This window comes from Zootoca vivipara, chromosome 12, assembly GCF_965207765.1.
Source record: "Zootoca vivipara chromosome 12, rZooViv2.hap1.1, whole genome shotgun sequence".
NCBI lineage: Eukaryota > Metazoa > Chordata > Lepidosauria > Squamata > Lacertidae > Zootoca > Zootoca vivipara.
The window spans coordinates 472,209-497,574 of record NC_142595.1 but is presented as its reverse complement, the minus strand read 5'-3'; the positions used below and the strand labels follow the sequence as shown (position 1 = coordinate 497,574).

The following is a 25,366-nucleotide window of genomic DNA, read 5'->3' as shown; positions in this document are numbered from 1 at the left end:
TTCCGGCAACCTCCCATCGGCATCTGTGTGAAAACTAGTCACTGGGAGGAGTATGTTACCCAGCATGCACCGCTGGAAGAAGGGCTGAAGAACAAGCGCTGAGCCCGCAAATGTATGCTGGGAAGTGTAGTCGCTGCTGCGGGACACCTGTCTCGGGAACCTAGCGGCGTTTGAAGTATACTTTTTTCAAAACTGTCCTCTAGTCTAGCCCAACCGCCTGCATTGCAGGAATCTCAGCTAAAGCATCCATGACAAATGGCTACCCAGCCTCTGCTTAAAAACCTCCAAGGAAGGAGAGTTCACCTCCTCCCTTGCGAGTCTGTTCCGCTGCCAAACAGCTCTGAGTTGTCACCCTCCCCTGCACATGTCCAGCTTGTCAATCTCCTCCTTAAATTGTGGTGCCAGGAACTGGAGACCGTATTCCAGGTCTGACCAAGGCAGAATAGGGTGGGACTATTCCTTCCCTTGACCCGGACACTAGACTTCTGTTTTGGCAGCCTAGAAGAGCATTAGCTTCACCCCAACCCCCACCTCCACCCCCGCTGCATCACACTGTTGACTCCTGTTCAGATTGTAGTCCTCTATCCCAGGGGTCAGCAAACCTTTTCAGCAGGGGTCTGGTCCACTGTCCCTCACACCTTGTGGGGGGCCGGACTATATTTTGAAAAAAATATATGAATGAATTCCTATGCCCCACAAATAACCCAGAGATGCATTTTAAATAAAAGGACACATTCTCATCATGTAAAAACACCAGGCAGGTCCCACAAATAACCAGAGATGCATTTTAAATGAAAGGACACATTCTACTCATGTAAAAACATGCTGATTCCCGAACCGTCCGCGGGCCGGATTTAGAAGGCGATTGGGCCTTAGTTTGGGAGGCCTGCTCTATCCTTTTCACATGTACTGCTATGTGTCCCCCATCCTATATTTGTGCAGCTGGTTCTTCCTGCGTAAGTACAGAACCTTGTGACAAAAGAGGCAACACGTAGACCAATGAATGATAAAGGCATAAATACATAAATTCATAAAGCATAACAACAAAGCATGGTGCAAAACCACAATGTATTATTTAAAATAAGGTTCCTAACATCATAATCTCTATAAACAAAGCGAGTACTATCGTCTCTTAATAGTAACTGAAATAATGTACATCTGGCAATGCAGTCTTTGAAATGCCTGTCGATGCACGTCAATACACGTGAACTGGTGCCAAGGTGATCGTAAGCACAGTGATCTAGATAATAACACTGTTTCCACTTAATCTTCCTCAGCGTTAACTACAAAAAAATAATAATGTCAGGGATGAGAACCCACATGAACATGAGTCCTGATGACCAAAATCATTTACAAAGCATACATGATAAAATTGAATAAATGCCATTAAATTAAACAAAACAAATGCATACCTCAGCAATGAAGAAAGTGAACTTCTAAGGAGCTATGGCCATAAACCTATGTAACCACTGCTACCTGTACTAGGAAACCCAAGGTATAATAAACTCAATCCAGGTGGCTCTCATTCTAATCATGGAAACAAAGAACATTTAAAGATACAGGACAACTACAATAATGGTTAAATAAAACAATTAAGATCCAACTCAGAATTTAACCCTTCTGGATAGAGTGTCTTAAACATAAAAATAAATTGAGATTCCTTCTGTCTTAATCGTTTAGCATAATCACACCTGGTATGTACAAATCTCCAGTTAATCCACAACACTGTAAAAAGTAAATCCGTATCTGAATGGTTTTTAGATAAAAAATGTTCAACAAGGGGTGCTCCCAGAACTGCATTCCGGATACGGGAATGGTGTTCACCTATCCGTATCCCAACCGCACGTTGGGTTTCCTAGTACAGATAGCAGTGGTTACATAGGCTTATAGCCACTTCTCCTTAGAAGTTCACTTTGTTCATTGCTGAGGTATCCATTTGTTCCATGTGGATCCACTCATGTGAATTGAATCATCACTCATAGTTAGTGGGGCAAGGCCAAGGAAAAATAGAGATGGTCTGAGCCAATAGTTGAGTATGGTCACCCACACTCTAGCTTCCACTTTTGTGAAGCCTGTCTCTAGTCTCAGAGTGGCATTAGAGACACATTTTGGGACTTGAAGGACTGATCTTATAAATTTGGATTGTACAAGTTCTAGTGGTGCAAAATTGGAGAGGGGGCCCAGCTGGGCACCATAGAGAAGTTGTGCTATTGGCTTCAAAGAATTTTATTTGGCTTCAAAGAATTTGAGTGCTGCAGGTACATAGTAGTCACCTCTTGTTTTAAGAAATTTAAGGATTGCAGATGAGCTCCTCTGAGCAATATCAGCAACATAATCCCCATCACCTCCTGGCAAATAGAAGGGGAAGAAATGGAGGCAGTGAGAGATTTTACTTTCTTGGGCTCCTTGATCACTGCAGATGGTGACAGCAGTCACGAAATTAAAAGACGCCTGCTTCTTGGGAGAAAAGCAATGACAAACCTAGACAGCATCTTAAAAAGCAGAGACATCACCTTGCCTACAAAGGTCTGTATAGTTAAAGCTATGGTTTTCCCAGTAGTGATGTATGGAAGTGAGAGCTGGACCATAAAGAAGGCTGATCGCCGAAGAATTGATGCTTTTGAATTATGGTGCTGGAGGAGACTCTTGAGAGTCCCATGGACTGCAAGATCAAACCTATCCATTCTGAAGGAAATCAGCCCTGAGTGCTCACTGGAAGGACAGATCATGAAGCTGAGGCTCCAATACTTTGGCCACCTCATGAGAAGAGAAGAATCCTTGGAAAAGACCTTGATGTTGGGAAAGATGGAGGGCACTAGGAGAAGGGGACGACAGAGGACAAGATGGTTGGACAGTGTTCTCGAAGCTACGAACATGAGTTTGACCAAACTGTGGGAGGCAGTGGAAGACAGGAGTGCCTGGCGTGCTATGATCCATGGGGTCACGAAGAGTCGGACACAACTAAACGACTAAACGACAACAAATCCCCATGAGCTTTCCTGCTGCCGGCAGAATGAAAATAACCCCCAGATACATTATTTGAAACAGTAGACCCACTCAATCTTATGGGACACTGTGGAAAGCGTGGCCTCCATGGGGCTGTCCCTGAATAAGTTTGGCCCAACTCATAGTCACGGACATGCCTTGCATCTGGTGTTCACCTCTAGGGACGTGGGTGATCAGACACTAAGTAAAAGGGAAACAAAAGAAGTGCCATGGTTGGATCACTTCCTGGTGCAACTGGACTTCTCCGCGACCCTTCCCCTCTGCAGGGAGGTGGGACTGATTTGGATGGTCCACTCCCGTCACTTAATGGATCCAAATGGTTTCCAGAGTGGTAGGGGATGCTTTATCCCATGTTGATGGCCTTTCAGCTGATTTCCTGGTGGCCTGCTGGAATGTGGAGTTAACCAGGACTATGGACTGTCTGAATCTGAAGTGCCCTCTCTGATTGCATGGAGCCTGGACAGCCCCATGTTTTCTCCGGAGCTGAGGGCAATGAAACAATCGCTGAGACGGCTAGAGCACAGGTGGCGGAAAACTCATTCTGGTTACAGCTCAATGTTGAGCCTACCAAGTGGTGATAGCGACGGCAAAGAGAACCTCTATTGCATCTGCAGAAAACAGCAGCAGGCAGCAGGAGACTCTTTCAGGTGGTTCGCAATTTAACAGAACCACCTGCGCCATCGGTAACCAGTAAAGGACTCAAAGATCTTCTGCGATGACTTTGCTTTTTTTTTTTTTGCAGATAAAGTTGCGCAGATTAGGAAGGAGGTAGACTCCACTGTGGGAGCAGGGCTGGGGTGGGAGAGTGTTGGAGTCCTGTCTAGTCATGTTATATGGGATCAATTCCAATCTGTTACTTCTGAGGATGTGGACAGGCTGCTTGAATGAGTGAAACCGACCACCTGTCTCCTGGATCCTTGCCCGTCCTGGCTAATAAAAGTGAGCCAGGAAGCCTGGGCGATGGGGTCTGCAGGGTGGTGAATGCTTCCCTCTGTGACGGAGCCTTCCCAGACTCGCTGAAAGAGGCAGTCATTAAACTGCTTCTTAAAAAAACACCTTTGGACCTGGCTAATATGGCCAACTATTGCCCAGTCTCAAATCTTCTATTATTGGGCAAGGTGATTGAGCGAGTCATTTTGAACTTACAGTTGTCCATGGAGGTGCAGATCAATTCTGTGTCCACGGCAGCTGTCTACCAGCTCCATCTGGTACGCAGGCTGAGACCCTACCTGCCCGCAGACTGTCTCGTCAGAGTGGTGCATGCTCTAGTTATCTCCCGCTTGGACTACTGCAATGCGCTTTATGTGGGGCTACCTTTGAAGGTGACTCAGAAACTGCAATTAATCCAGAATGCGGCAGCTAGACTGGTGACTGGGAGTGGCTGCCGAGACCATATAACACCGGTCCTGAGAGACCTGCATTGGCTCCCAGTACGTTTCCGAGCACAATTCAAAGTGTTGGTGCTGACCTTTAAAGCCTTAAATGGCCTCGGTCCAGTATACCTGAAGGAGTGTCTCCACCTCCATCATTCTGCCCGGACACTGTAACTGTATAACTGTAACTAATTGGAAACTTGCTGAGATTTATTGTAATTCAATAAATCTGTGGAACTTGGCTGTGAAGCTCCTTTCCCAGAGGTACATCTGGCTGCCTCACTATAAAGTTTTTGGCAAGTGCTTAAAGTGCTTTACCCTGGCCTTTGGCACCTGAAATCTGTGTTTTCAGGATCCCCCTTATTCTTGCATATGCAATACATTTTAACTCTTTTTAATTCCCAATTTTAAATTGTTGCAACCAACCCTGGGAATTGCTGGTGAAAGGTGGGTAATAAATTTAACAACACATATGCAAAAGAAGCAGTAGGGGGAGCCAACAAACAACAAATATCAAAAAATGTTTATTTTTATAACAAATATACTGTGACTGTAAAAAAAAATAGTAACATTGTTATCAGCTAGTGGTACAAAGAGTTAAAAAAAAACCCCACAAGTCATAATTTGGTATTTAAAACATACCAGAACAGAATATCTTATCATGCAATTTGCACATAAAAAGGGTATGCCAGACTTCCTTATAATTTATAGAAGTTGAAAATGATGGCTCCTACAAGCCCAATACCTGCAACTGAAGTTTAGCTGCCAACTGTGGCTGAATAAGATTTTCATGTGTGATGTTTTCCTTAACACAACCATCATTAGCACTGGAAACCCCACTTCTCCTATAGGTCAGGCAATGCTTTCCAACATCTGGCTCCATCCTTTCCCTATCCCAATAAGAAAAAAGCAACTGGAATCCTTTGACTTTGCCATAGCTGATCTAATTCCTGCAGACCTGAGAAAACAGTGTGAAAACAGGGTCACAGTTCACAGCAACTGATGCAACTTTTAATTGACAACCGATAAAAGGGCAAGCTTAGAAGACTAAATAAGACATTGATTTGTCCATCATAAACAGTTTGCTGAATGGATACTTCACTGAGTGGGCCAAAAATAAAAAAGTAGCTTCTTTGGTGTAAAAAATAAAATGAAAAGGTGCTTTCATTTCCCTCAACATGAGATGTACAAGATGGGGAGTAAAAACCAACAAGCCCATCTTACAATAGCAAATACAGTGGCACCTCGCAAGACGAAAGCGTTTTGAGATGTTTTCGGCGCCTCGCAAGACGAAGTTTTCCAGCGGATTTTTTTGGGGGTTTTTTTTTGCCACGGCAAACTGCACTTTGCAAGATGAAATTACGGCAAGACGAAGCGACTCGCAGAACGAATTACTCATGTCTTGCGAGGCACCATTGAAACAGAATGGAATGCCTTCCTTAGCACCAGCCAGAGTGAACATAAAAAAGGCTCACATCTTAGCCAATCTATTTTTGTCCCAAAATCCACCAAGAATGTGAAAAACACATTTTCAGGATTAATTCCATTAAATTCAAAGCTACTCCTAAATAAGAGCTTTGGAGTAGACTCTTTGATCTGGCACATTCAATTAAAACAAATCCAAAGAATTGTTCCCAAGTAGTGACTGCACTCTAAGAATCAAACACAGTTGGTTTCAAATTCTGTGGTCTTGAGGCTGCTGCCAACCAGTCATAGGGTGCTCCAATCAATGGGCTTCTTCCCAGACTTTTTCAGCAATTCATTTGTTTTAGAGAAATGCTTACAGCCAAAGAAACCCCTGTACACTGACAGGGGTGAAGGGTGAGCTGTCTGTAGGACGTGGTGCCGTTTCTGCAAGAAATAAGAGATGTTAAGACCTTGTAGTCATCCCATCCCCCCACCACTGAACTGCCACCACATTTGCAGAATCTTAGGTTTTGTAGTGTTGTCTATGGACCAATATCATGTAACAGAAACATTGACCAAACCTGAGCCCATCCTCTAATAATCCCAGTTCTGCAGTCCCAGAATAGCCTTTTAAAACAATGTACTCTAATGTGTACATGAGGCCATAATCCAGGCTCAGGGTTAGATTCCACACACAGACCAGCCTTTCCCCATTGTCCAGACTGGTGTTACTTCCAGAGGAATGGAAAAGCAATGGTGCACTTACCCTGTCAATAGAGCTGCCTTTCCTCTGAGCATAGGCCCCCCAAAGCATGAAGACCACACCATCCAAGTTGCTGTTTAGCCAGGAGACCACTGCGTCTGTGAACTGCTCCCAGCCCTTCTCTTTGTGGGAATTGGCTTGGTGTGCTCGGACTGTAAGAACGGCATTGAGAAGCAGTACTCCTAGGTTGAAAATGAAACAGGAAAGGGTGAGCAAGCATGCAGAAAACATTGAATAAAAATAAGCTGCTTTTGCTCCTACGAAGGGAAAATGATCAATACTCTGCACACCAAGTATGTTTATCCCAGCCAAATTCTGCAACATCAGAAGAGGTCAACCCCCACCTCCCAGCGTATTTGAGGGCATTTTATTGTAGCTTGTGTTTAATTTTATGCTAATGGTTGTATAAACTTATAATAACCAGCTGTTCTGTAAGCGAGCTGCATGTAGCAGCAAAACTATCCACTGTTCTATAAAGTATGTATACGAGTTAAGCTTGCTCTTTTCAGCAAGATCTAGCCTCTCTGACGCAGCAGGAGGCTGGGATTGTGTTGGATCTTCAGGGACTGTTTCCTTGCTAAAATCTGGGGAGTGCTGAAAGGAATTCTCCATCCACTGCTGCAAGTACTACCACTGGCTGCTGGAAAGAAGCAATCTGTATCCAGAAGGTGAAACAAACACACATGATAGCAGCTGGAGGAAGCCCACCACAGGGGGAAAAGCTCACAACAAACTTTGATCCTGCTTCACCTTGTTTAGCCCACCCAGTCAAGTCTCCATGGCCAGGATGAGAAAAGCCTTCTATGTCTTCAGCCAGTTCTTTGTAGATGTTCTCTAGGCTACAATAAAAAATAATAAAGGTTTTGACAGACCTCCTCTCATGCATTTGTATCATAGTGATTACATTTATTACACAACCACATATTAGTGATAACTATGCAAATGAAAGACTAATGGAAAGGCAGTATTGCATATCTGGTCCTAACATGACTACAAAGTTTAAAGCCTAATCTTACCTGGGTGGAGGTGGAACTGGTCTCTGGACACTGAAACAGAGTCCGTGTGCTTGGTTGGGTCCATGATATGGGTCTTGGCCCAAGATGACAGCTTTTACCTGAACAAAGTTACAATAGCAGAAATGTGTTCAATACAATCACTCCTGCTGTCATTCATCTCTGCCCAGTTTAATACGTCCCTTTGGTAGGATGCAGAGTGTGGTTGGTTATCCCTCGCTCTTTCTCTTGTGTGTTCCAGAAAACCAATGGGACAACTATATAAATACCGGAGTTCATGGGCAACCCAGTCAGATGGAGTACAGTAGAATCTTGGGTTGCAAACGTGATCCGTGTGGCAGGCACGTTTGCAACCCGCAGCACTGCGTCTGCGCGTGACGTGATTTGGTGCTTCTGCGCATGACGTCATTTTGAAGTTCTGCGCATGCGCGACGTGATTCCGAAACCTGGAAGTAACCTGTCCCAGTACTTCCGGGTTCGGCACGTCCGTAACCCAAAAATGCACAACCCACAGCGATAGCAACCCGACGTATGAATGTACAAATAATAAATGATTATAAATTATTATTATGCAGCAGTGATTGATTAAAAGCTCCATGTTCAAATCTCGGAACAATCTGGAACTCTCAGGGTAGTTTTAAGGAAGCCCCACCATTCCATTCCATTCCATTCCATTCCACTCCCACCCCTTTCAGCTTCACCTAGCATTTATCCAATTGGATTAACTAATAGTGGCCTCCCTTTACAGTCAGGACAACTTAGATACAGTAGTGTATGCAAAACATTCTGAGGCCAAAATGTAACTAGCAGCACCAAACATTATTGTATTAGCCCATGGATTTCAAAACAATGCAGACACAAAGTGCAACGCTTATCTAGAGGCAGAAAAAAGAGAAGATACTGCTGACAACTTAGTGACTCCTGAAGGAAAAGGTAGAATAAATGTAGGGCTGATTGTACCAGGTTTACTCACATCACGGATACTGCACATCTGAGTCCAGGTGAAGACTTGATGCACAGCTGGATACACTGTGTAGCGCTTGCGCTCTGCAGCAACAAAGTCCATTAGCTGTTTTGGGAGACAGAAGCAGACAGTTTCAAATCCTGGTTAAGGAGAGCCAGCAGGTTAAGTAGGTAGCGGTTTGATTGCACACAAGCATCTAGGCTATAGCGCACCACACACAAGATTGTGTTTCAGTCATTTTAAAATTTCAATTCAGTTAATGCATAAAGCTTTCTTCTGTCAATACCACATCCCATTAATGCCCAAGGCTTTAAAGAGAGGCCAGCCAGCCAATTGTTGTTAAAGATGTGAAGAGTTTGCTTCACCCAGACTTGAAATTGGATCTCATGATACAAACCAGGTGGCTGAGTTTTCAGAAAAGTTGTGATGAACTTTCAAGAGATACAGAAACTTGAGAAACATGCTTGAAAGTGAGGGGAACATTACAAAGTGGAGCCTCCCATTTCAGGACAAGTGATGACCCTGTAGCCGCTCTCCAATTCTTAGCCACAACTTCTTGCCTTGTATTAGTTCTTAAAAATATATTTTTGGAATACTGATATGGACTCAGAGATATTAGTTGCAGCAAGATACATGCTCAATAATTAACAAAATACTTCTAGCCACCAGGAGCTTCTTAAGACAGGGTAGATCAAATCTAAATACTTTTGCATCTCTCTCATATATAAAGGCTGATCAATAATAGTTTTGGAGGAACAGTTAATGCTACTTTGGGCCTGCAAGGTAGAGAGGAGTAACGACTTGATTATTCTGTAAATACAGTACAGCAGGCATCCCCAAACTTCGGCCCTCCAGATGTTTTGGACTACAATTCCCATCTTCCCCGACCACTGGTCCTGTTAGCTAGGGATCATGGGAGTTGTAGGCCATAACATCTGGAGGGCTGCAGTTTGGGGATGCCTGCAGTACAGTATACACAAGGAGAGTGAGACCACATCCCATGTAAATTTCCATGAGTGTTAGCTCCATGAAATAAAGAAGGAACTGCTTCCATGCAAACATACAAAAGACCAGGTTTCAGGACTAGAACCCTACACACACAATTTCACCACCACGCCTCCTCTCCCAAACCTTATACTGTACTCAACAATGTAACTGATCTGTAGAAAAGACTGTATTGTACAACTTGAAAAAAGAGACAAGGTGTGTAAACCAAGGAAAACTTTAATAATAAATATATAAATAACTACACGGTGATTGAGCAAGTGGTGCTGAACGACTCCAGGTACGCCTGGAAGAAGCGGACCATTTGGATCCCTTCCAGTCGGGATTCAGGCCTCATCATAGGACTGAAATTGCACTGGTTGATGATCTCTGGCAGGCCAGGGACAAAGGTGAAAGCTGTTTCCTAGTCCTGCTGGATCTCTCAGCGGCTTTTGACACCATCGACCATAACATCCTTCTGGACTGTCTAAAGCAGGGGTGTCAAACTCAAATTCATCGGGGGCCGCATCAGCAGTTTGGTCACCCTCAAAGGGCCGGTTGTATCTGTAGGACTATGTGTCCACTCTTTATTATCATAAATTATTGTCACTGCATTCAATTATTACTGTTTTTGTAATAATGTAAGTAATAACTAGCTCTGAAAGCAGAAACATAGTCAGAATAATGGCAAGTAGATATTCAAATGTACAATTATTGTACAATTTATTGAAAAATGATTTTTGGTAACTGCACTGGGTGGTGGAGGCTCGCTAGGGTTTCATGCAGGACCTTTGCAGAGCTACTAGTACCTGGAGATGCTGGGGTCCTTCTGCATGCAGGACAGATGTTCTGCCAGTGAGCCACCACCCTTCACCAAAGGGACTGGCTGAGGTTGACTCACTGGAGCTGCTCTCCTGGTTCCAGGGTTTAAGGGCCAGAAGTATAAAGCAGCATCCTATGTTTCTGAGGAGAGGGAGAGGGAGGGGAGGGGAGGGGAGGAAGGAAGGAAGGAAGGAAGAAAAGAGGGAGTGGGAGGGAGAGAGGAAGGAAGGAAAGAGGGGAGAGAAAGAAGAGTAGGAAATAAGGAAGGGAATAAAGAAGGAAAGAAAAAGAAAGAGGGAGAGAAGACGGAAAGGTAGAAAGAAGGAAGGAAGTAGAGGGAAAGAAAGAATAAGAATGAGGGAGAGGAAGAAAGATGGGAAGGACGGACGGAAGGAAGGAAGGAAGGAAGGAAGGAAGGAAGAAAAAGAAAAGAGGGAGCAGGAGGGAGAGAGGAAGGAAAGAGGTGAGAGAAAGAAGAGTAGGAAAGAAGGAATGAAGAAGGAAAGAAAAAGAAAGAGGGAGAGAAGACAGAGATAAGGAAGGAAGGAGAGGGAAAGAAAGAAAGGGAAGGGGGGGTCGCCGCCTTGATTCAGCGCCAGAAAAGAGTGCGAAGGGACCCAGAGTTGCACGTCCGTGAGGCTGAGCCGCTGCTAAGCTCACGTTCATGAGGCTGAGCCGCGGCAGGAGGAGGAGGAGGTGAGGCAAGAGGAGGCGGAGGTGGCGGCTTGCCGGGTCGGTGCCCGGCAGCGCCGTGCGGAGAGTCCTGAGCCTCTGGGACGCAGCAGTGCTCTGTAGCACTTTGAATCCTCCTCCTCCTCCACACGGCGCTGCTGGGTGCTTTGTCTGTGCTGCAGCAGCAGCAGCAGCAGCCGCCGTTTCCAGGCGCCGAGCCGTGGCAGGAGGAGGAGGATTCAAAGTGCTACAGAGCACTGCTGCATCGCAGAGGCTCGGGACTCTCCGTGCGGCGCTGCCAGGCACTGACCTGGCAAGCTGTCTCCTCCTCCTCCTGCTGTGGTTCGGGGCGCTCCACGCAGCGCTGCTCCGGCTGCCTTTCTACCCCCTCCGGCCCCAGCTGTTTGTCGGCGCTTTGTCGGCGCGGTGCTTCAGCAGCAAGGTCCCGCTGGCTGGGGCGCTCGGCGGGCCACATGATGAGGTCTGGCGGGCCGGATTTGGCCCCCGGGCCTTGTGTTTGACACCCGTGGTCTAAAGGGGTTGGGAGCTGGGGGCACTGTCATACAGTGGCCCTGCTCCTTCCTCCTGGGCCATGTCCAGAAAGTGGTGGTGGGGGATGACTGTTCAGACCCCTGGGTTCTCACTTATGGGGTGCCTCAGGGTTCTGTCCTCTCCCCCATGCTTTTTAATATCTATATGAAGCCGCTGGGAGAGATCATCAGGGGGTGTGGGCTGGGTGTCCATCAGTATGCGGATGATACCCAGCACTACCTCTCCTTCAAATTTCGAATCAGAACCAGTGAAGGCGGCAAAGGTCCCGTGTGAGTCTGGATGGCGGCTAACAGATTAAGGTTGAATCCTGACAAGACAGAAGTACTGTTTTGGTGGGACAGGGGGCGGGCTGGTGTGGAGGACTCCCTGGTCCTGAATGGGGTAACTGTGCCCCTGAAGGACCAGGTGCGCAGCTTGGGAGTCATTTTGGACTCACAGCTGTCCATGGAGGCGCAGGTCAATTCTGTGTCCAGGGCAGCTGTTTATCAGCTCCATCTGGTACGCAGGCTGAGACCCTACCTGCTTGCAGACTGTCTCGCCAGAGTGGTGCATGCTCTAGTTATCTCTCGCTTGGACTACTGCAATGCGCTTTATGTGGGGCTACCTTTGAAGGTGAACCGGAAATTACAACTAATCCAGAATGCGGCAGCTAGACTGGTGACTGGGAGCGGCTGCCGAGACCACGTAACACCAGTCTTGAAAGACCTACATTGGCTCCCAGTAAGTTTCTGAGCACAATTCAAAGTGTTGATGCTGACCTTGAAAGCCCTAAATGCCCTTGGCCCAGTATACCTGAAGGAGCATCTCCGCCCCCATCGTTCTGCCCGGACACTGAGGTCCAGCACCGAGGGCCTTCTGGCGGTTCCCTCGCTGCGAGAAGCCAAGTTACAGGGAACCAGGCAGATGGCATTCTCGGTAGAGACACCCGCCTTGTGGAATGCCCTCCCACCAGATGTCAAAGAGAAAAACAACTACCAGACTTTTAGAGGACATCTGAAGGCAGCCCTGTTTAGGGAAGCTTTTAATGTTTAATAGATTATTGTATTTTAATTTTCTGTTGGAAGCCGCCCAGAGTGGCTGCGGAAACCCAGCCAGTTGGGCGGGGCCTGAGGCCTATAAGAACTGCTGATGCTGATGCTGCTGCCAGCCAGGAGGACTCCCCTGCTCAGCGCCTGAAGGCCCCAGTCCTGCCACTCACCACCTGGCCCAGGGCGGGGCCTGATGGGCTTTATAAAGGACTGTTGCCGCCACTGCTGCTGGGCAGAGAGGGCTCCATTTTGTTTTGTTTTTTGTTTAAATTCCTGTTATTTTTTACCTATGTTATTTTAAACTGTATTAAGGATGTATTCTTAGTTTTAGATTTTGATTTATGTCAAAACTGTTTTCCATTCGGTTGTGTATTTTTTGATGTGGTTTATGTATTGTTTGTGACTTTTGTAATTTTGTTATTGCTGTATTGTTTTGATATTCAATTGGAAGCAGCCCAGAGTGGCTGGGGAGACTCAGCCAGATGGGCGGGGTACAAATAAAAAATTATTATTATTATTATTATTATTATTATTATTATATTATTATTATAAATAAATAAATATTATTACTACACACATTTACTAGGAAGCCCTATTGAACCCAGTGGCACACTTGCCTGAGTAACAAGCATAGAATTCTGCTACAATGCAATGAATAAGCTATCAACGCGGCATAAGACAGAAAGGGAAGAAATGTATGTGTGTAAAGGAGGAGAAAAGAGATAGGCACCAAGGCAGGCGAGTGGGCAGATTTTGGTGTGGTACATTTAACACAGCACAGCAACAGCAGGTCTGTTTTCGATATACTGTAATAAATTATGGGGGGGGGGGGACTACGGTATATCAAAGTGGCACGGACTGCAGCTCCGTGCGGGAGCACATCCTTTGCTCACATAAGGTGCGTTGCAATCGACCTTAGATGGGCCTAGACCTTTCTCCATCTGACATCCTGGAGAGCCGCCGCGTATCAGAGGGGACAGCAGTTCACCCTTGCACTGAACATGGCAGTCCCCCGCCTTCCTGAAGTAGTTAATGGAGATGCATAAAAAAACCGCGGGGACGGGGAGGCTCGGTTTCGGGAGCGCGCCCCTCTCGGCCTCTGGCCCACCTGGGCGAAATACGGCTTGGCGAACTCCCCGGCGAGAGCGACCCTCCAGTCCTGCGCGATCTCTTGAGGAGCGAGGCTGCTGATGCGGGAAGCGAGTCTCTGCAAGGCCGCCTCTTTGTTCCTGCGGATCCGCTCCAGCTGCTCCTGGCTGAGAGGCGAGGACTGCGGGGACGGAGCGTCAGCCTTCGACCTCTTAAGAGAGCCTGCCTGCAGGCGAAAGCAGCGGATGAGGGGCGGCAAAACGAAAGCAGAAGAGAGACAGTAGCGGAGCGACGCGAGACCAGGACCCGCCGCCGCCATGATAAATCCGCGCGCAACTAAACAGGTGCGATAATTGGCCAGCTACACCAAAAGCGCCGTTTATCGGCCTATCACATGCGAGATAGCGCCCCCTTCCTTTCTCATTGGTTATGGGCCAACAAAACAGCTTCCTAATTGGCCACTGGTCACGAGCCCTGCAGCCCGCTCGCCCTATCGCAGTTCTGCTTGAAAGCCCCTGACCCTCAGTTTATCTCTGTTGCTATGGTAGCACTAGCTCTTATTGGTTAAGAGCACAGAGTCGGATTTAGTCCCACCCCCGGACGCTTCCCATTGGCGGCACCTCAGGAAGGCGCCTTTTTCTGACCCGCGCGAATATGAACGCTGGAAGCAGCCCCCTTTCGATTTTCTCGCCGCCTCGACCGAGCTCCCCCTCCCCTCTTCCCTGTTTTCCTTTTTACCTCACCGGCCCCGACTGGTTCCGGGGAGCGGCTCCGCTTCTTGGCCTGCGCCGCCGAGAAGAACGAGAGCAGCGTCTTCTGGCCGATCATGGTGGCTCCGCTCGCAGACGGGCTCCGGCGCTGCAGCTCGGGAGAGAAGGGCGCAGAGGGAAAGGCAGGAGGCGCAGCCGCTGGCTCAGCTCTTCAGTCCCCTCACGGCAAGACCCGCCGCTCGCTCCCGCTTAAGGTACCCTTTAAAATTGGCGCGAAAGCAAGCGCGCATGCGCAGACGAGGAGCATCTTGGTCGCGCCCACTCGCCCCGTTTGCGCATGCGCAGTGCTTTATCATACGCGCTTGTTCATATTCTTGGAAGGTGAATACGGGGCAAAAGGAGACTGTAGTAAATAGCAATAATGATCGTATTCCTTGCAACAGGGTCGTTCAGGCCTTCTGTTGCACGCTGTGTTTACCGACTTGCGTGATTAACATGCGTGTTAGGGGGAAAGTAACGTATGAAGAGAGATCAATGTCTCCCCCTCCGCAAATTCCTTTCGTATTGGCGAGAAACATCATCATCATCATCATTATTATTATTATTATCACCATCATCATCAATGTAGAATCAAACTTACAAACAAAGTGTGATCAAACATAATCTTTGGAAACTGCACCTGTACTGCTCCTAGATTATGTTTTGCAATTTAGATTTTACATTAATGAGAAGCTTTTACGATGCTTGGAAGCCCGCAAAATGGAGCTAACAGACTTTTTCTTGTTCAATAATATCACTACCATTTTTCTTTCTAGCAGGCAGGGTTCTCAGTTACTGCCTTTTGCAGGAAGGGAGGAGCTGCAAGGAGTGACTGGAAAGAAGAGGAAGGTGGGACCTGAAACAGGATTCCTGCAGTGAGGCTCGCTGGCCTCTAGGCCCGTTTCCAGGAGGAGCCTGGAGAATATCCTGATTTACGTGGGGATCGCAGGAGGTAAGATGTGCACTGGAATGCAGCCATAGCATTTTAACCCTAAGGCATGAAAGAGCAGCCTTTCCCTACAATGTATCCCCAGCACCTGATATGCAGGGGTACATTGCTTCTGAACTAGGAGGTTCCATTTTGCCAGCCTAGATCAGTGTTTCTCAACCTTTTTTGGGCCACGGCACACTTGTTCCATGAAAAAAATCACGAGGCACACCACCATTTAAAAAGTTACAAAATTTAACTCTGTGCCGCCCTATATTGACTATATAATTATGACTGTAATTTATTATGTATCTCTTCCTCTCCCCGCTTTTTAAATAGAGAGACAACTCTTTTTAAAAGAGAGACAACAGTGCTTAAATGCACAGATGTTTAAATGCACTTACTTGCAGGCATGCTAAGGTAGATTTCATTCGGAGGGAGGGGAGGAGAGGTGGAGAGAGGGAGAAGGGGAGGGAGCGCAGCCCAGAGCCGGCTCCACTCGCACTCTATTGTTCCAGGCACCGAGGCGAGTGGGGGTGGGGAGAGAAAGAAAGAAGCTGCAGGGAAATAAAGCGGCAGTTGCTTACACGCGCGTAAACGGGTGCCGCTTTATTTCCCTGCAGGGAGGAGGGAGGAAAGCTGGAAAGCTCCGCGAGGGAGGAGGGAGGAAAGCTCCGTGAGGGAGAAAAGCCCCGTGCATCCCCTCTCCCTGGTCTGAAAGAAAGCCGTAGCTGCTTACATGCGAGTAAGCGGCTGCTGCATTCTTTCCCTGCAGGGAGGAAAGCCCCGCGTGTCCCCTCTTCCTGCACGGAAAGCAAGCGGCAGCCGCTTACATGCGAGGAAGCTGCTCCTGTTTTCTTTCCCTGCAGGGAGGAATGCCCTGTGAAAGATTGGCGGCCGCCAGGCGTCGCGGCACACCAGCCAGCGTCGGGCGGCACAGTACTGTGCCGCGGAACAGCGGTTGAGAAACGCTGGCCTAGATAATAATAGATTTCAGCTTGTCCAAGCCAGTGTTCCCCAGCTAGGTGCCAGCAGATGTTGTTGGACTGTGACCCCCGTTATCCCTGACCATTGGTCATGCAAGCTAGGATTGATGGGAATTGGAATCTAGCACCATCCAGCAGGCCAAAGGCTCCCCATCCCTTGAGTAAAGAGATCCTTTGCAGACATCATGAATTACAGTAGTACCTCTGGTCAGGGCCGTCTTAAGCATATCCGGCGCCGTGGTGCAAAGATCTCTCTGCCCCGCCCCCGTTTCCCAGAGTTGTCAACGTTTTGGCTGGTGGGGTGGCATGACGCGGGCTCAGGACTCGCGTGATGCAGGGGACAATAAGCAGAGGCGGAGTAAGACAGTCAAGGCCACCCCACCCTAGTGGACTCCAGGGAAGCCTGGAGGGGTGTTTTCTTTCTTCCTGCCTCTCCACATCCTGTCCCATGTCCTCCACACCTGTGTTGTCCCTTTAAACCAGGGGTCAGCAAACTTTTTCAGCAGGGGGCCGGTCCACTGTCCCTCAGACCTTGTGGGGGGCCCGGATTATATATATATATATATATATATTTTTGGGGGGGAGGAACAAATTCCTATGTCCCACAAATAAACCAGAGATACATTTTAAATAAAAGCACACATTCTACTCATGTCAAAACACGCTGATTCCTGGACCATCTGTGGGCCGGATTTAGAAGATGATTGGGTCAGATCTGGCCTAGTTTGCCTACTCATGCTTTAAACGCAAGGCCAATCCAGCAACAGGAAACCCCAGGCGACACCACAGCACCAGAGACTTCTACAGATGGCCACCCTCTCAGACCCAGAGCCCATCTCAGCCAAACCCCTTGAACCCCCAGAACCTTGGATCCATTATCTGCAAAAAGGCAGGATATAAGCTTTTAAAATCAATCAATCAAATCAATCAAACCCCCGTTCAGTAATCAAATCCCCACTTCCACAAATGCTAGTTCTCCTACCAGACCAGGAGTGGGGAGCCTGTACCCTTCCAGTTGTTGTTGGGACTATGACTCCCATCATCCCTAACCATTGACTATGCTCGAAACAAACAAAAATAATTCCTTCCAGTAGCACCTTAGAGACCAACTAAGTTTGTCACTGGTATGAGCTTTCGTGTGCATGCACACTTCTTCAGATACACTGAAACAGTGTATTGACTATGCTGTACAGGATCAAAGAGCCAGTCCTGCACAACAACATCTGGAGGGCCGTAGGGCCTCCTGCTGTAAGGGCCCTGCCCTTGCCCCTCAGCATCAGCTCCTTCCGTCCCTGGAAGAGTCACTTTTGCCTTTTCAGCCACTGCCCCACACTCAGCCCAACACTTCAGTACCACTGGATCTCCCAGGCCTTTGCTCCACTCTACCCAAGATTTGTCTCCCCAAAGACCCTCCAACAACCCATTGCCCATATTCCACTTCTGAACAGTGGCTACATAGCTCACAGAACCACCAGCCTCGTAGTACAACATTTTCCTCATACATGATACCCCACACCCCTTATACAGATTCTCAGCCCCCCCCCCAAAAAAATTGCACCCCCAGCTCTTCTGCCCCCACACATACAAACCATCAACAAGGCAGTGTATTTATTTTAAGCTTAGTTTAAAAACATGTCGAGAGCATTTAGCCCTCCTCAGCCTTAAGCACCTGGAGGATCTCTCCCTTATATTTGCCCTAGAACACACACACCCCAGGATTTTAACTCATTGCTGTCTCAGTTTTAAAGCTCTCTCCCCTTGCCCAGACGAGCACTAGGACAGCCCCCCACAGCCTCCAGCTCCCCTCGCCCCCCGGCCAGGCTCCACCTGGCCACCCCCCCTAAAGTCCCCCCAGACCGCCGGATGGCCAAGCAAATGGGCAGCAGGAAGGGGTCGCGCTTGGGAGAGTCCCGACAGGCGGACAGTGTCTGGTCCCAGACGATCAATCGGGGAGAGGTAAGGAAGGGCGCCTTTAGGGTCGAGGGCAACATCCCAGCCCTAAAACTGGGGTTTTTAAGAGACACAGCGGGCGATGCTGGCTTGGCTTGGCCAAAGCTATGCCTCTTGCTCCGGGCGCCGTGTGGCGCGGCATGGCGGGTGAGGGCTGTGCTACTGAAGGGGCAGGGAGGAGACTCCAGCCGCAGCATGCTAAGCCCCTCAGCTGGCCAATAGGGCTTGCTGGGGGGCGGAGTCTGGCTGCTGTTAAGCTCTTCCCGTTCGCATCGGATCTGCCTGCCTTTTTTCCTGCCTACTTTTTCCTGCCTGCCTTGCCTCCACGTGGTTTTCCTTCCCATCGCCTCAGCCAGGCCCGGGAAGCAGCCGCGTTTGGGCCGGTAGGCAGGGAGACCCCGTGTTCCACCACTTGAATTTCTGAGGCGATGGGAAGGGAAACCATGTGGAGAAAAGGCAGGCAGGAAAAAAGCTTCCTAGGCCAGACAGCTGTTCCACGCCCCTGCTGGGTGCTGGCGGCATGACGGGGGCGCCTTGAGCTGGCTACCTTAGCAGCAGCCGGCAACACTTCACATAGCTGCCCAGGCTCGCGAGCAGCTTTACCAAACAGGAGTGAGCAGCAGCAGCGTGCCAGAGCACAGACAACAGCTGTGCTGCGCCCCTGCTGTGCCCGCGCCACTGAGCCAAGCCATAAAGACGGGCCTGCCTCTGGTTAAGAACTTAAGTCGTTCCAGAGGTCCATTCTTAACCTGAAACTGTTCTTAACCTGAAGCACCACTTTAGCTTATGGGGCCTCCCGCTGCTGCCGCGCCGCCGGAGCACGATTTCTGTTCTCATATTGAAGCAAAATTCTTAACTCAAGGTACTATTTCTGGGTTAGCGGAGTCTGTAACCTGAAGCGTTTGTAACCTGGAGGGTTTGTAACCCGAGGTACCACTGTATATTTTCCAGCTGCTGCAAGTATATTAGTAAAAAGAGCCCTCCACAGCCATGAGCCCACAACCAAGAAGATCATCCCAGGTCGCCCCACTCCAGGCATATCTAATCTGGTTCTGGTCAATCACAGGCTTGCCCTCCTACAGCCTCGACTGAGGTGTGTAGCAACTGGCGATGGATAAATTCATTGTCCGGGGGCCTGTTAAGACCACAGCAACAAAGAGCAAGAGGAAGTCCCCTGGGCCAAAGTGGGAGGAGGCTGACTCTGGTGAGGAAGGCAGTGGAAGAAGCAAGAAGAGGCCCAAGCTGGATGCATCCCACCAAAGCAAGACTGCCTTGATAGGTGCTTCGTGGAAACACATCCGGGCAGAAGGGCTCAACTGCGATTATAGGATCCTTTTCAACAAAGCAGAGGCTGACAGGATCTTCCAGGAGCTTGAAAAGGAAGTGGAATATTTTGAAGGTAAACAGATCTGATCTTTGAATCTTTAATGAATTCTCCATGCAAGCAGGGCTATCTGGAGCATACTGTAAATAGATTTCCTCATTTTTATGGCTATTATTATTTATTAAATTTATACACTACCCTTCATCTGAAGATCGCTGGGCGGTTGACAAGAGAAGATACAAGATAAAAGCACAAAAAGGTCAAAAATGAAACAATAACCCCCCAAGAACACGTTTAAAAGGCTGTAGAATATTAATTAGCCAAAGGCCTGGTTGAAGAGAAATGTTTTTGCCTGGTGCCTAAAAATATATAATGAAGGCACCAAGCAAACCTTCCTGGGGAGAGCATTCCATTCCACAAACAGCCAGTACAGAGGTATTGTGGTCCTGAGCTTTTTAAGGCTTTATAGGTCAAAACCAGCACTTTGAATTGGACCCAGAAACTAATTGACAGCCATGCATTCAGGCCAGGATGTGAATGCTCAAAGTGTCTTGCCCCAGTTAGCAACTTGACTGCCAAATTCTGCACCATCTGAAGCTTCCAAACCGTCTTCAGGGGTTGTAAATCATTACAGCCAGGCTGAGAAGCAGTTTCTCACTGAATGGCCATTGGGCAGGGGGCTGCAGTGAAGAGGGTTGTTTAATGGGGAAGGGCCATAGCTCAGTGGTAGAGCACCTGCTTTGCATGCAGAATGTACCAGGTTAAATTTGCAGAGTTGCATACTTTTGTGTATGTCTCTCTGTGAAACATTCTTCTCTCCCCACACCAGTGTGGTGTAGTGGTTAAGAGCAGTAGATTTGTAATCTGGGGAACCGGGTTCGTGTCTCTGCTCCTCCACATGCAGCTGCTGGGTGACCCTGGGCTAGTCACACTTCTCTGAAGTCTCTCAGCCCCACTCACCTCACAGAGTGTTTGTTGTGGGGGAGGAAGGGAAAGGAGATTGTTAGCCGCTTTGAGACTCCTTCGGGTAGTGATAAAGCGGGATATCAAATCCAAACTCTTCTTCTTCTTCTTTCTCTCCCTCTGGCCTCTCCCAACTTGCGGCAAGAGGTTTTCTCCTCCACATCTCTGTCTCTTGCTCTTCCTCTCTCCTTTCCACACACACACAAACACATGGCATGGAAGAAAAAGCCATTTCTAGAGGGGAGGTGATGCAGGCAGGCAGCAGAGAGCAACCGCAGCATCCAGAGGGCCCCATGAATAGAATCTGGGGGCCACCACAGGTTCCCCACCACTGCTCCCAGGGAGGATTTTTAATCTTTACTTAGTGGCATTTCTTCCCTGCATCTGGTTATGAAAGCCCATCTTGAGTTTGTCATTCTTTTTCAAAGCAGGAGAGTTCACTAAACTCCACATATTCGGAAAGTGGCACAACATCCCAAGGAAACAAGTGACCTACGGGGATGCTGGCTTGACGTACACATACTCAGGGGTCACTTTCTCACCCAAGCCATGGATTCCAGTTCTGGACCACATAAGAGACCAAATCCAGCTAACCACCGGGGACACCTTCAATTTTGTTCTCATTAACAGGTAACTTCGGGCAGGTGGTGGCAGGGTGGATTTGATTTAAATCAAACTGATTTAAATCACTAGTCAGTAAGGCTTGATTTAAATCATAGTTTTCTACATAAAGACTAATTCTTGCTGGTATAACTTTAATATGCAAGTAGATGAAGAAGGAAGGAGAAAAATAATCATTACCTTAATAATAACAATTGAAATAGATTTATTCAACTGAAACAATAACATTACAGCATATGTTATTTGCTTAAACAAACATCCATGTTTGTTAACTAATTTGGCTAAACAAAAACAATATATATATATATATATATATATATATTAAGAAACTTAGACTGCCAGCCCAGCTTACACATGAAAAACTTAAATACTGTCCACTCCAAACAATCAGAAAAATATTGTTTCTATTCTATTCACTGAACTTCTTGAAACTTAGCACTGAAGCGACTTAATCATGCTGGCCACATGACCTGGAAGCTGTCTGCGGACAAACGCTGGCTCCCTTGGCCTATAGAGTGAGATGAGCACGCAACCCCCGAGTCATCCGTGACTGGACCTAACGGTCAGGGGTACCTTTACCTAAATACCAACGGTACATCATTTTCATATAGTTTTCCTTCAACGTACAGCATGCTGTAAATTTTAAGTCTTCCCTCCATAATTTTTCCCATGTGACAATTGTATATTATATCCAGTATATTTTAAATGATACAATGGGTTATATTATATTTTTCATTATCACATTGTTGACTATCAACATAGCCTGGTGATCTGAATAAATCGCGTCAATTCTCCTAAGGAATGACTCTCCAAAGTTCATCATTTATATAGTCCCCCCCCCCCATAAACATCCATGACGCCTTATCTGCATCTACAGACATTTATCTGGCGGCCAGGAAGAAAGCCAGCTTGATCTTGATGAATTAAAGCTTTTGGCCACCTCATGAGAAGACTCCCTGGAAAAGACCCTGATGTTGGGAAAGATGGAGGGCACTAGGAGAAGGGGACGACAGAGGACGAGATGGTTGGACAGTGTTCTCAAAGTTACGAACATGAGTTTGACCAAACTGCGGGAGGCAGTGCAAGACAGGAGTGCTTGGCGTGCTATGGTCCATGGGGTCACGAAGAGTCGGACACGACTAAATGATTCACCATTGTTGGCAATTAGTTTATAACCATTATTTAGCAGAGATATCGGCCTATGATTTTTTACTGATAGTAAATCTGTATCTTGTTTTGGAATTGATGTAATAAATGCCTCTTTCCAAGAATCTGATACTTTCCCTGTATCCAAAATCTTATTCATTATATCTTTCAAAGGCTGTACCAAAAACTCTTATAGTTTTTATAGTACTTCACTGATAGCCCGTCTGGCCCCGGCGATTTACCTGTTTTTATCTGGTTAATTGACTGTTGTATTTCCATCAGTCTAGTCCATCATCCTGTTCTTGCAGTGGCCAAAAAGATGCATATGGTATAGTACAGATTAAGTTGGAAAGGAGGAGAGATATTGTGGATCTTCCCCTGTGGGACCATTGGGGCAGAACCTTCAAGGCAGAAGTCTAGTCGCTGCCCCCTGAATAGAACGAGCAGGAGACCAGCACCCCAAACATACAGGCTTACTGCATTCTGAATCAAGTGAAATCATGCACATCACTATAGTATAGCCCTGCATTCTGCAAGTGCATTTGAGTCCATAGTCTAAAACTACCTAACTGCATCACTCATCTCCCTTCCCTGCCAGGTATAAGGATGGTCATGATCACATGGGAGAGCACAGAGACGACGAGCGAGAGCTGGCCCCTCGCAGCCCCATTGCATCCGTGTCCTTTGGAGCCTGCAGAGACTTTGTCTTCCGGCACAAGGATTCCCGAGGCAAAAACCCCTCGCGCTACATTGAGGCTGTCAAGTTGCAGCTGGAGCATGGGAGCTTGTTGATGATGAACTTCCCCACCAACCGTTACTGGTACCACAGCCTGCCCAGTCGCAAGAAGCTCCTGGCTCCAAGAATCAACCTGACATTTCGAAAAGTGATGGTGCTGACCCCAGGGCAATGAGAGCAGGAGAGATGGCTCACTGACTTCCACACAGTGTTTGTTCGTCTCAAGAGTTTGGCCATCTAGTTTCTTTGTAGGCATGAAACAGAGTGTTTCCAAGAGTGTTTTTTGTTTTTGTTCCTTTTAGTACCTTTGTGGTAAAAATAAAAAGGCATTTGGGGTCAAACACTTGGCTGATCATTGCATTTCAGATGTTAGTATGGCCATAGTTCATAAGGTCAATGTCCAGGTGGGGTGGGGTGGGGTGTGGGAGGCTATGGTTGCTTTGTAAAATGCAGATCATGTTCCAACAAGGGGCTTGAGGATTTCCTAGGTGCTTTGGGGGTAGGTGGCTGCAGAAAAGGGAGTGACTAGCAGGATGGCCAGTAGTCCATGATCATTAGGCAAAAGCTGCTTCTATAATCTTCTCTGAAGCAAAGCAGAAATGAAAGATAAACCTCCCCTGCCCCCCTGATGTATATTTCCTTTGTAATACAGGGCTGGGGAGCCTGACCATAGTGGATGGTGGATCCAGGTCCCACAACACCTGGAAGGTCACAGGTTCCCCCAGCCTTGTATCACCCAGAGCAACTCTTTAAAAATATTAATTGGATTTTATAGTTTTACAAACCTAAAAATGAAGACTAAGACAGTATTGCCCACCCTCCCACTTCCCTAGTCCTCATCCAGAGCTATAGAAACTGGCATGCAAATAACCAGTGTCTTGGTCCCTTGGAACCTACTCAGAGTTCAGTTTGCTTAGTAGTTGTGGATAGGGACGGTATTAACGGTAGATGACAGTTAATCCATTTTCTTGCTCATATTGGGCTAAAAGTCTTAAGTCTTTAACTGAAGGATTCTTTGGATCTCTCCTGTAGGACCATCCATTTATTTACTGTAGTATTCTCCAGACCATAAGGGAGCCAGTCCCCACCCTCCTAAAAGCAACCCAGGAAAGAAGCAAGTGAGTAATAAAGGAAGGAAGAGGAGAGGGGTGGCATCACACAAGTCTTACAAGAGGCAGTACCAGGCAAGGAGGGTGAAATCTTGCAGATCAATGGATTTGTTATAGAATATCTCAAGACGGAGTTTTGTTCATCATCCAACTGACCTAAGAGCAAAGGCAACAAAGGTCAGGCCCTCTTCTAACATTATTTCTGGAATGACTCCAAAAGCATAAGGGCTGTAGCTGGTGCTATATCTACTTACAGTAGTCCCATTTAAGTTAAAGGTCATGCCTAATGGACATTGATTTCAGTGGGTCTACTCTGAGTAGGTCGTAGGTCATAGTTGGCTACAACCCATAGTGGGGTACAGCAAGATAAAGGCAAAAGAGGCATCTTAGCTTCAGGCTTACACTCCAGTGATACTGTGAAAAGCAGCGTTCCTGGTTGGTTTGGTTGTTAAGGACTCAGTTATGGAAACAGCCGTGGCAGATGGCCACAGGTGGGGAAGAAATAGCTACCGGTAGTTTCCTGCCTGTTAACAAAGCTTAATGTAAGTATGATACATGCCACCATAACCAACCCACTCTGGGGAGCCCTTAGGGCAATTTTTGAGCCTCATAAAAGGGGAGAGGGGTGTGGGTGACTCCTGGATACCTAGTCCTATATTTACTGCCTTTACAAGTCATGAAATAGCCATAGCAAGCTAAGGCTGGGCCTATCTATGAACCCTCAGGGCTGTGCAGCAGAAGTTCACTCTGGCAGCACGAAGGAAACTTCTCATAGCCAAAAGGCAAAAGTTAAAATATACAGCTCCTTGGAAAGGAGATTGGTAGATTTTCTGCCACACGTTATTGAAATGAGTAGTAAATCCAAGATCCTATTGTGACTAATTGCTGCCCATGAGAGTCATTGTGTTTGTAACCTACAACAATTTGAAGGGAAAGGAATAATTGCCACAAATCCTAGCCTGAGAGTTTCTGGCAGACTGTGCTTCTACTACAGGTGCTAAGGCCAGGGGATGCAGGGTAGCATAAGGGCAGAGAAGGACCGCCGCAGTTGTCAACACTGGGGTGTTCCCTTTAGGGTGTGTGACACCCGTGCCAGGGTCCTTTTATCTAGTTTTATGCAACAAGAAGACCAGTTCACATAGACATGAACATGTTTTTACTTATACCAACACAAAACTGTT

The 25,366-nt window shown here is 47.3% G+C and overlaps 2 protein-coding genes and 1 long non-coding RNA gene across 11 annotated transcripts; 1 reads left to right on the top strand and 2 right to left on the bottom strand.

The window, feature by feature from the left end:
* Positions 1-4,888: 4,888 nt before the first annotated feature.
* On the bottom strand, positions 4,889-14,544 carry UNG (uracil DNA glycosylase). 2 transcript variants are annotated; one of them, XM_035135522.3, is made up of 7 exons: positions 14,412-14,544; positions 13,693-13,899; positions 8,536-8,631; positions 7,566-7,663; positions 7,300-7,388; positions 6,553-6,731; positions 4,889-6,230 (listed from the first exon to the last, which is right to left on the bottom strand). In XM_035135522.3, the coding sequence occupies exons 1-7, from the start codon at positions 14,499-14,501 to the stop codon at positions 6,090-6,092; spliced, it is 900 nt and encodes a 299-aa protein (XP_034991413.1). In that variant the 5' UTR covers positions 14,502-14,544; the 3' UTR covers positions 4,889-6,089. The 2 variants fall into 2 exon arrangements, with proteins under 2 accessions (XP_034991413.1, XP_060138039.2); XM_060282056.2 differs by lacking the exon at positions 14,412-14,544 and having other exon boundaries at positions 13,693-14,216.
* Positions 14,500-23,417, top strand: ALKBH2 (alkB homolog 2, alpha-ketoglutarate dependent dioxygenase). Of its 8 annotated transcripts, none has more exons than XM_088655744.1 (5): positions 14,500-14,637; positions 15,199-15,374; positions 19,353-19,685; positions 21,005-21,203; positions 22,939-23,417. In XM_088655744.1, the coding sequence occupies exons 3-5, from the start codon at positions 19,397-19,399 to the stop codon at positions 23,249-23,251; spliced, it is 801 nt and encodes a 266-aa protein (XP_088511870.1). In that variant the 5' UTR covers positions 14,500-14,637; positions 15,199-15,374; positions 19,353-19,396; the 3' UTR covers positions 23,252-23,417. The 8 variants fall into 8 exon arrangements, with proteins under 8 accessions (XP_088511870.1, XP_088511867.1, XP_088511866.1 ...); XM_088655741.1 differs by having other exon boundaries at positions 19,238-19,685; XM_088655740.1 differs by lacking the exon at positions 14,500-14,637 and adding an exon at positions 14,698-14,764 and having other exon boundaries at positions 19,238-19,685.
* On the bottom strand, positions 23,256-24,577 carry LOC148683740 (uncharacterized). Its single transcript, XR_015946636.1, has 3 exons — positions 24,440-24,577; positions 24,258-24,341; positions 23,256-23,381 (listed from the first exon to the last, which is right to left on the bottom strand). It is a non-coding gene; the product is annotated as an uncharacterized LOC148683740 (long non-coding RNA).
* Between the last annotated feature and the right edge of the window lie 789 nt (positions 24,578-25,366).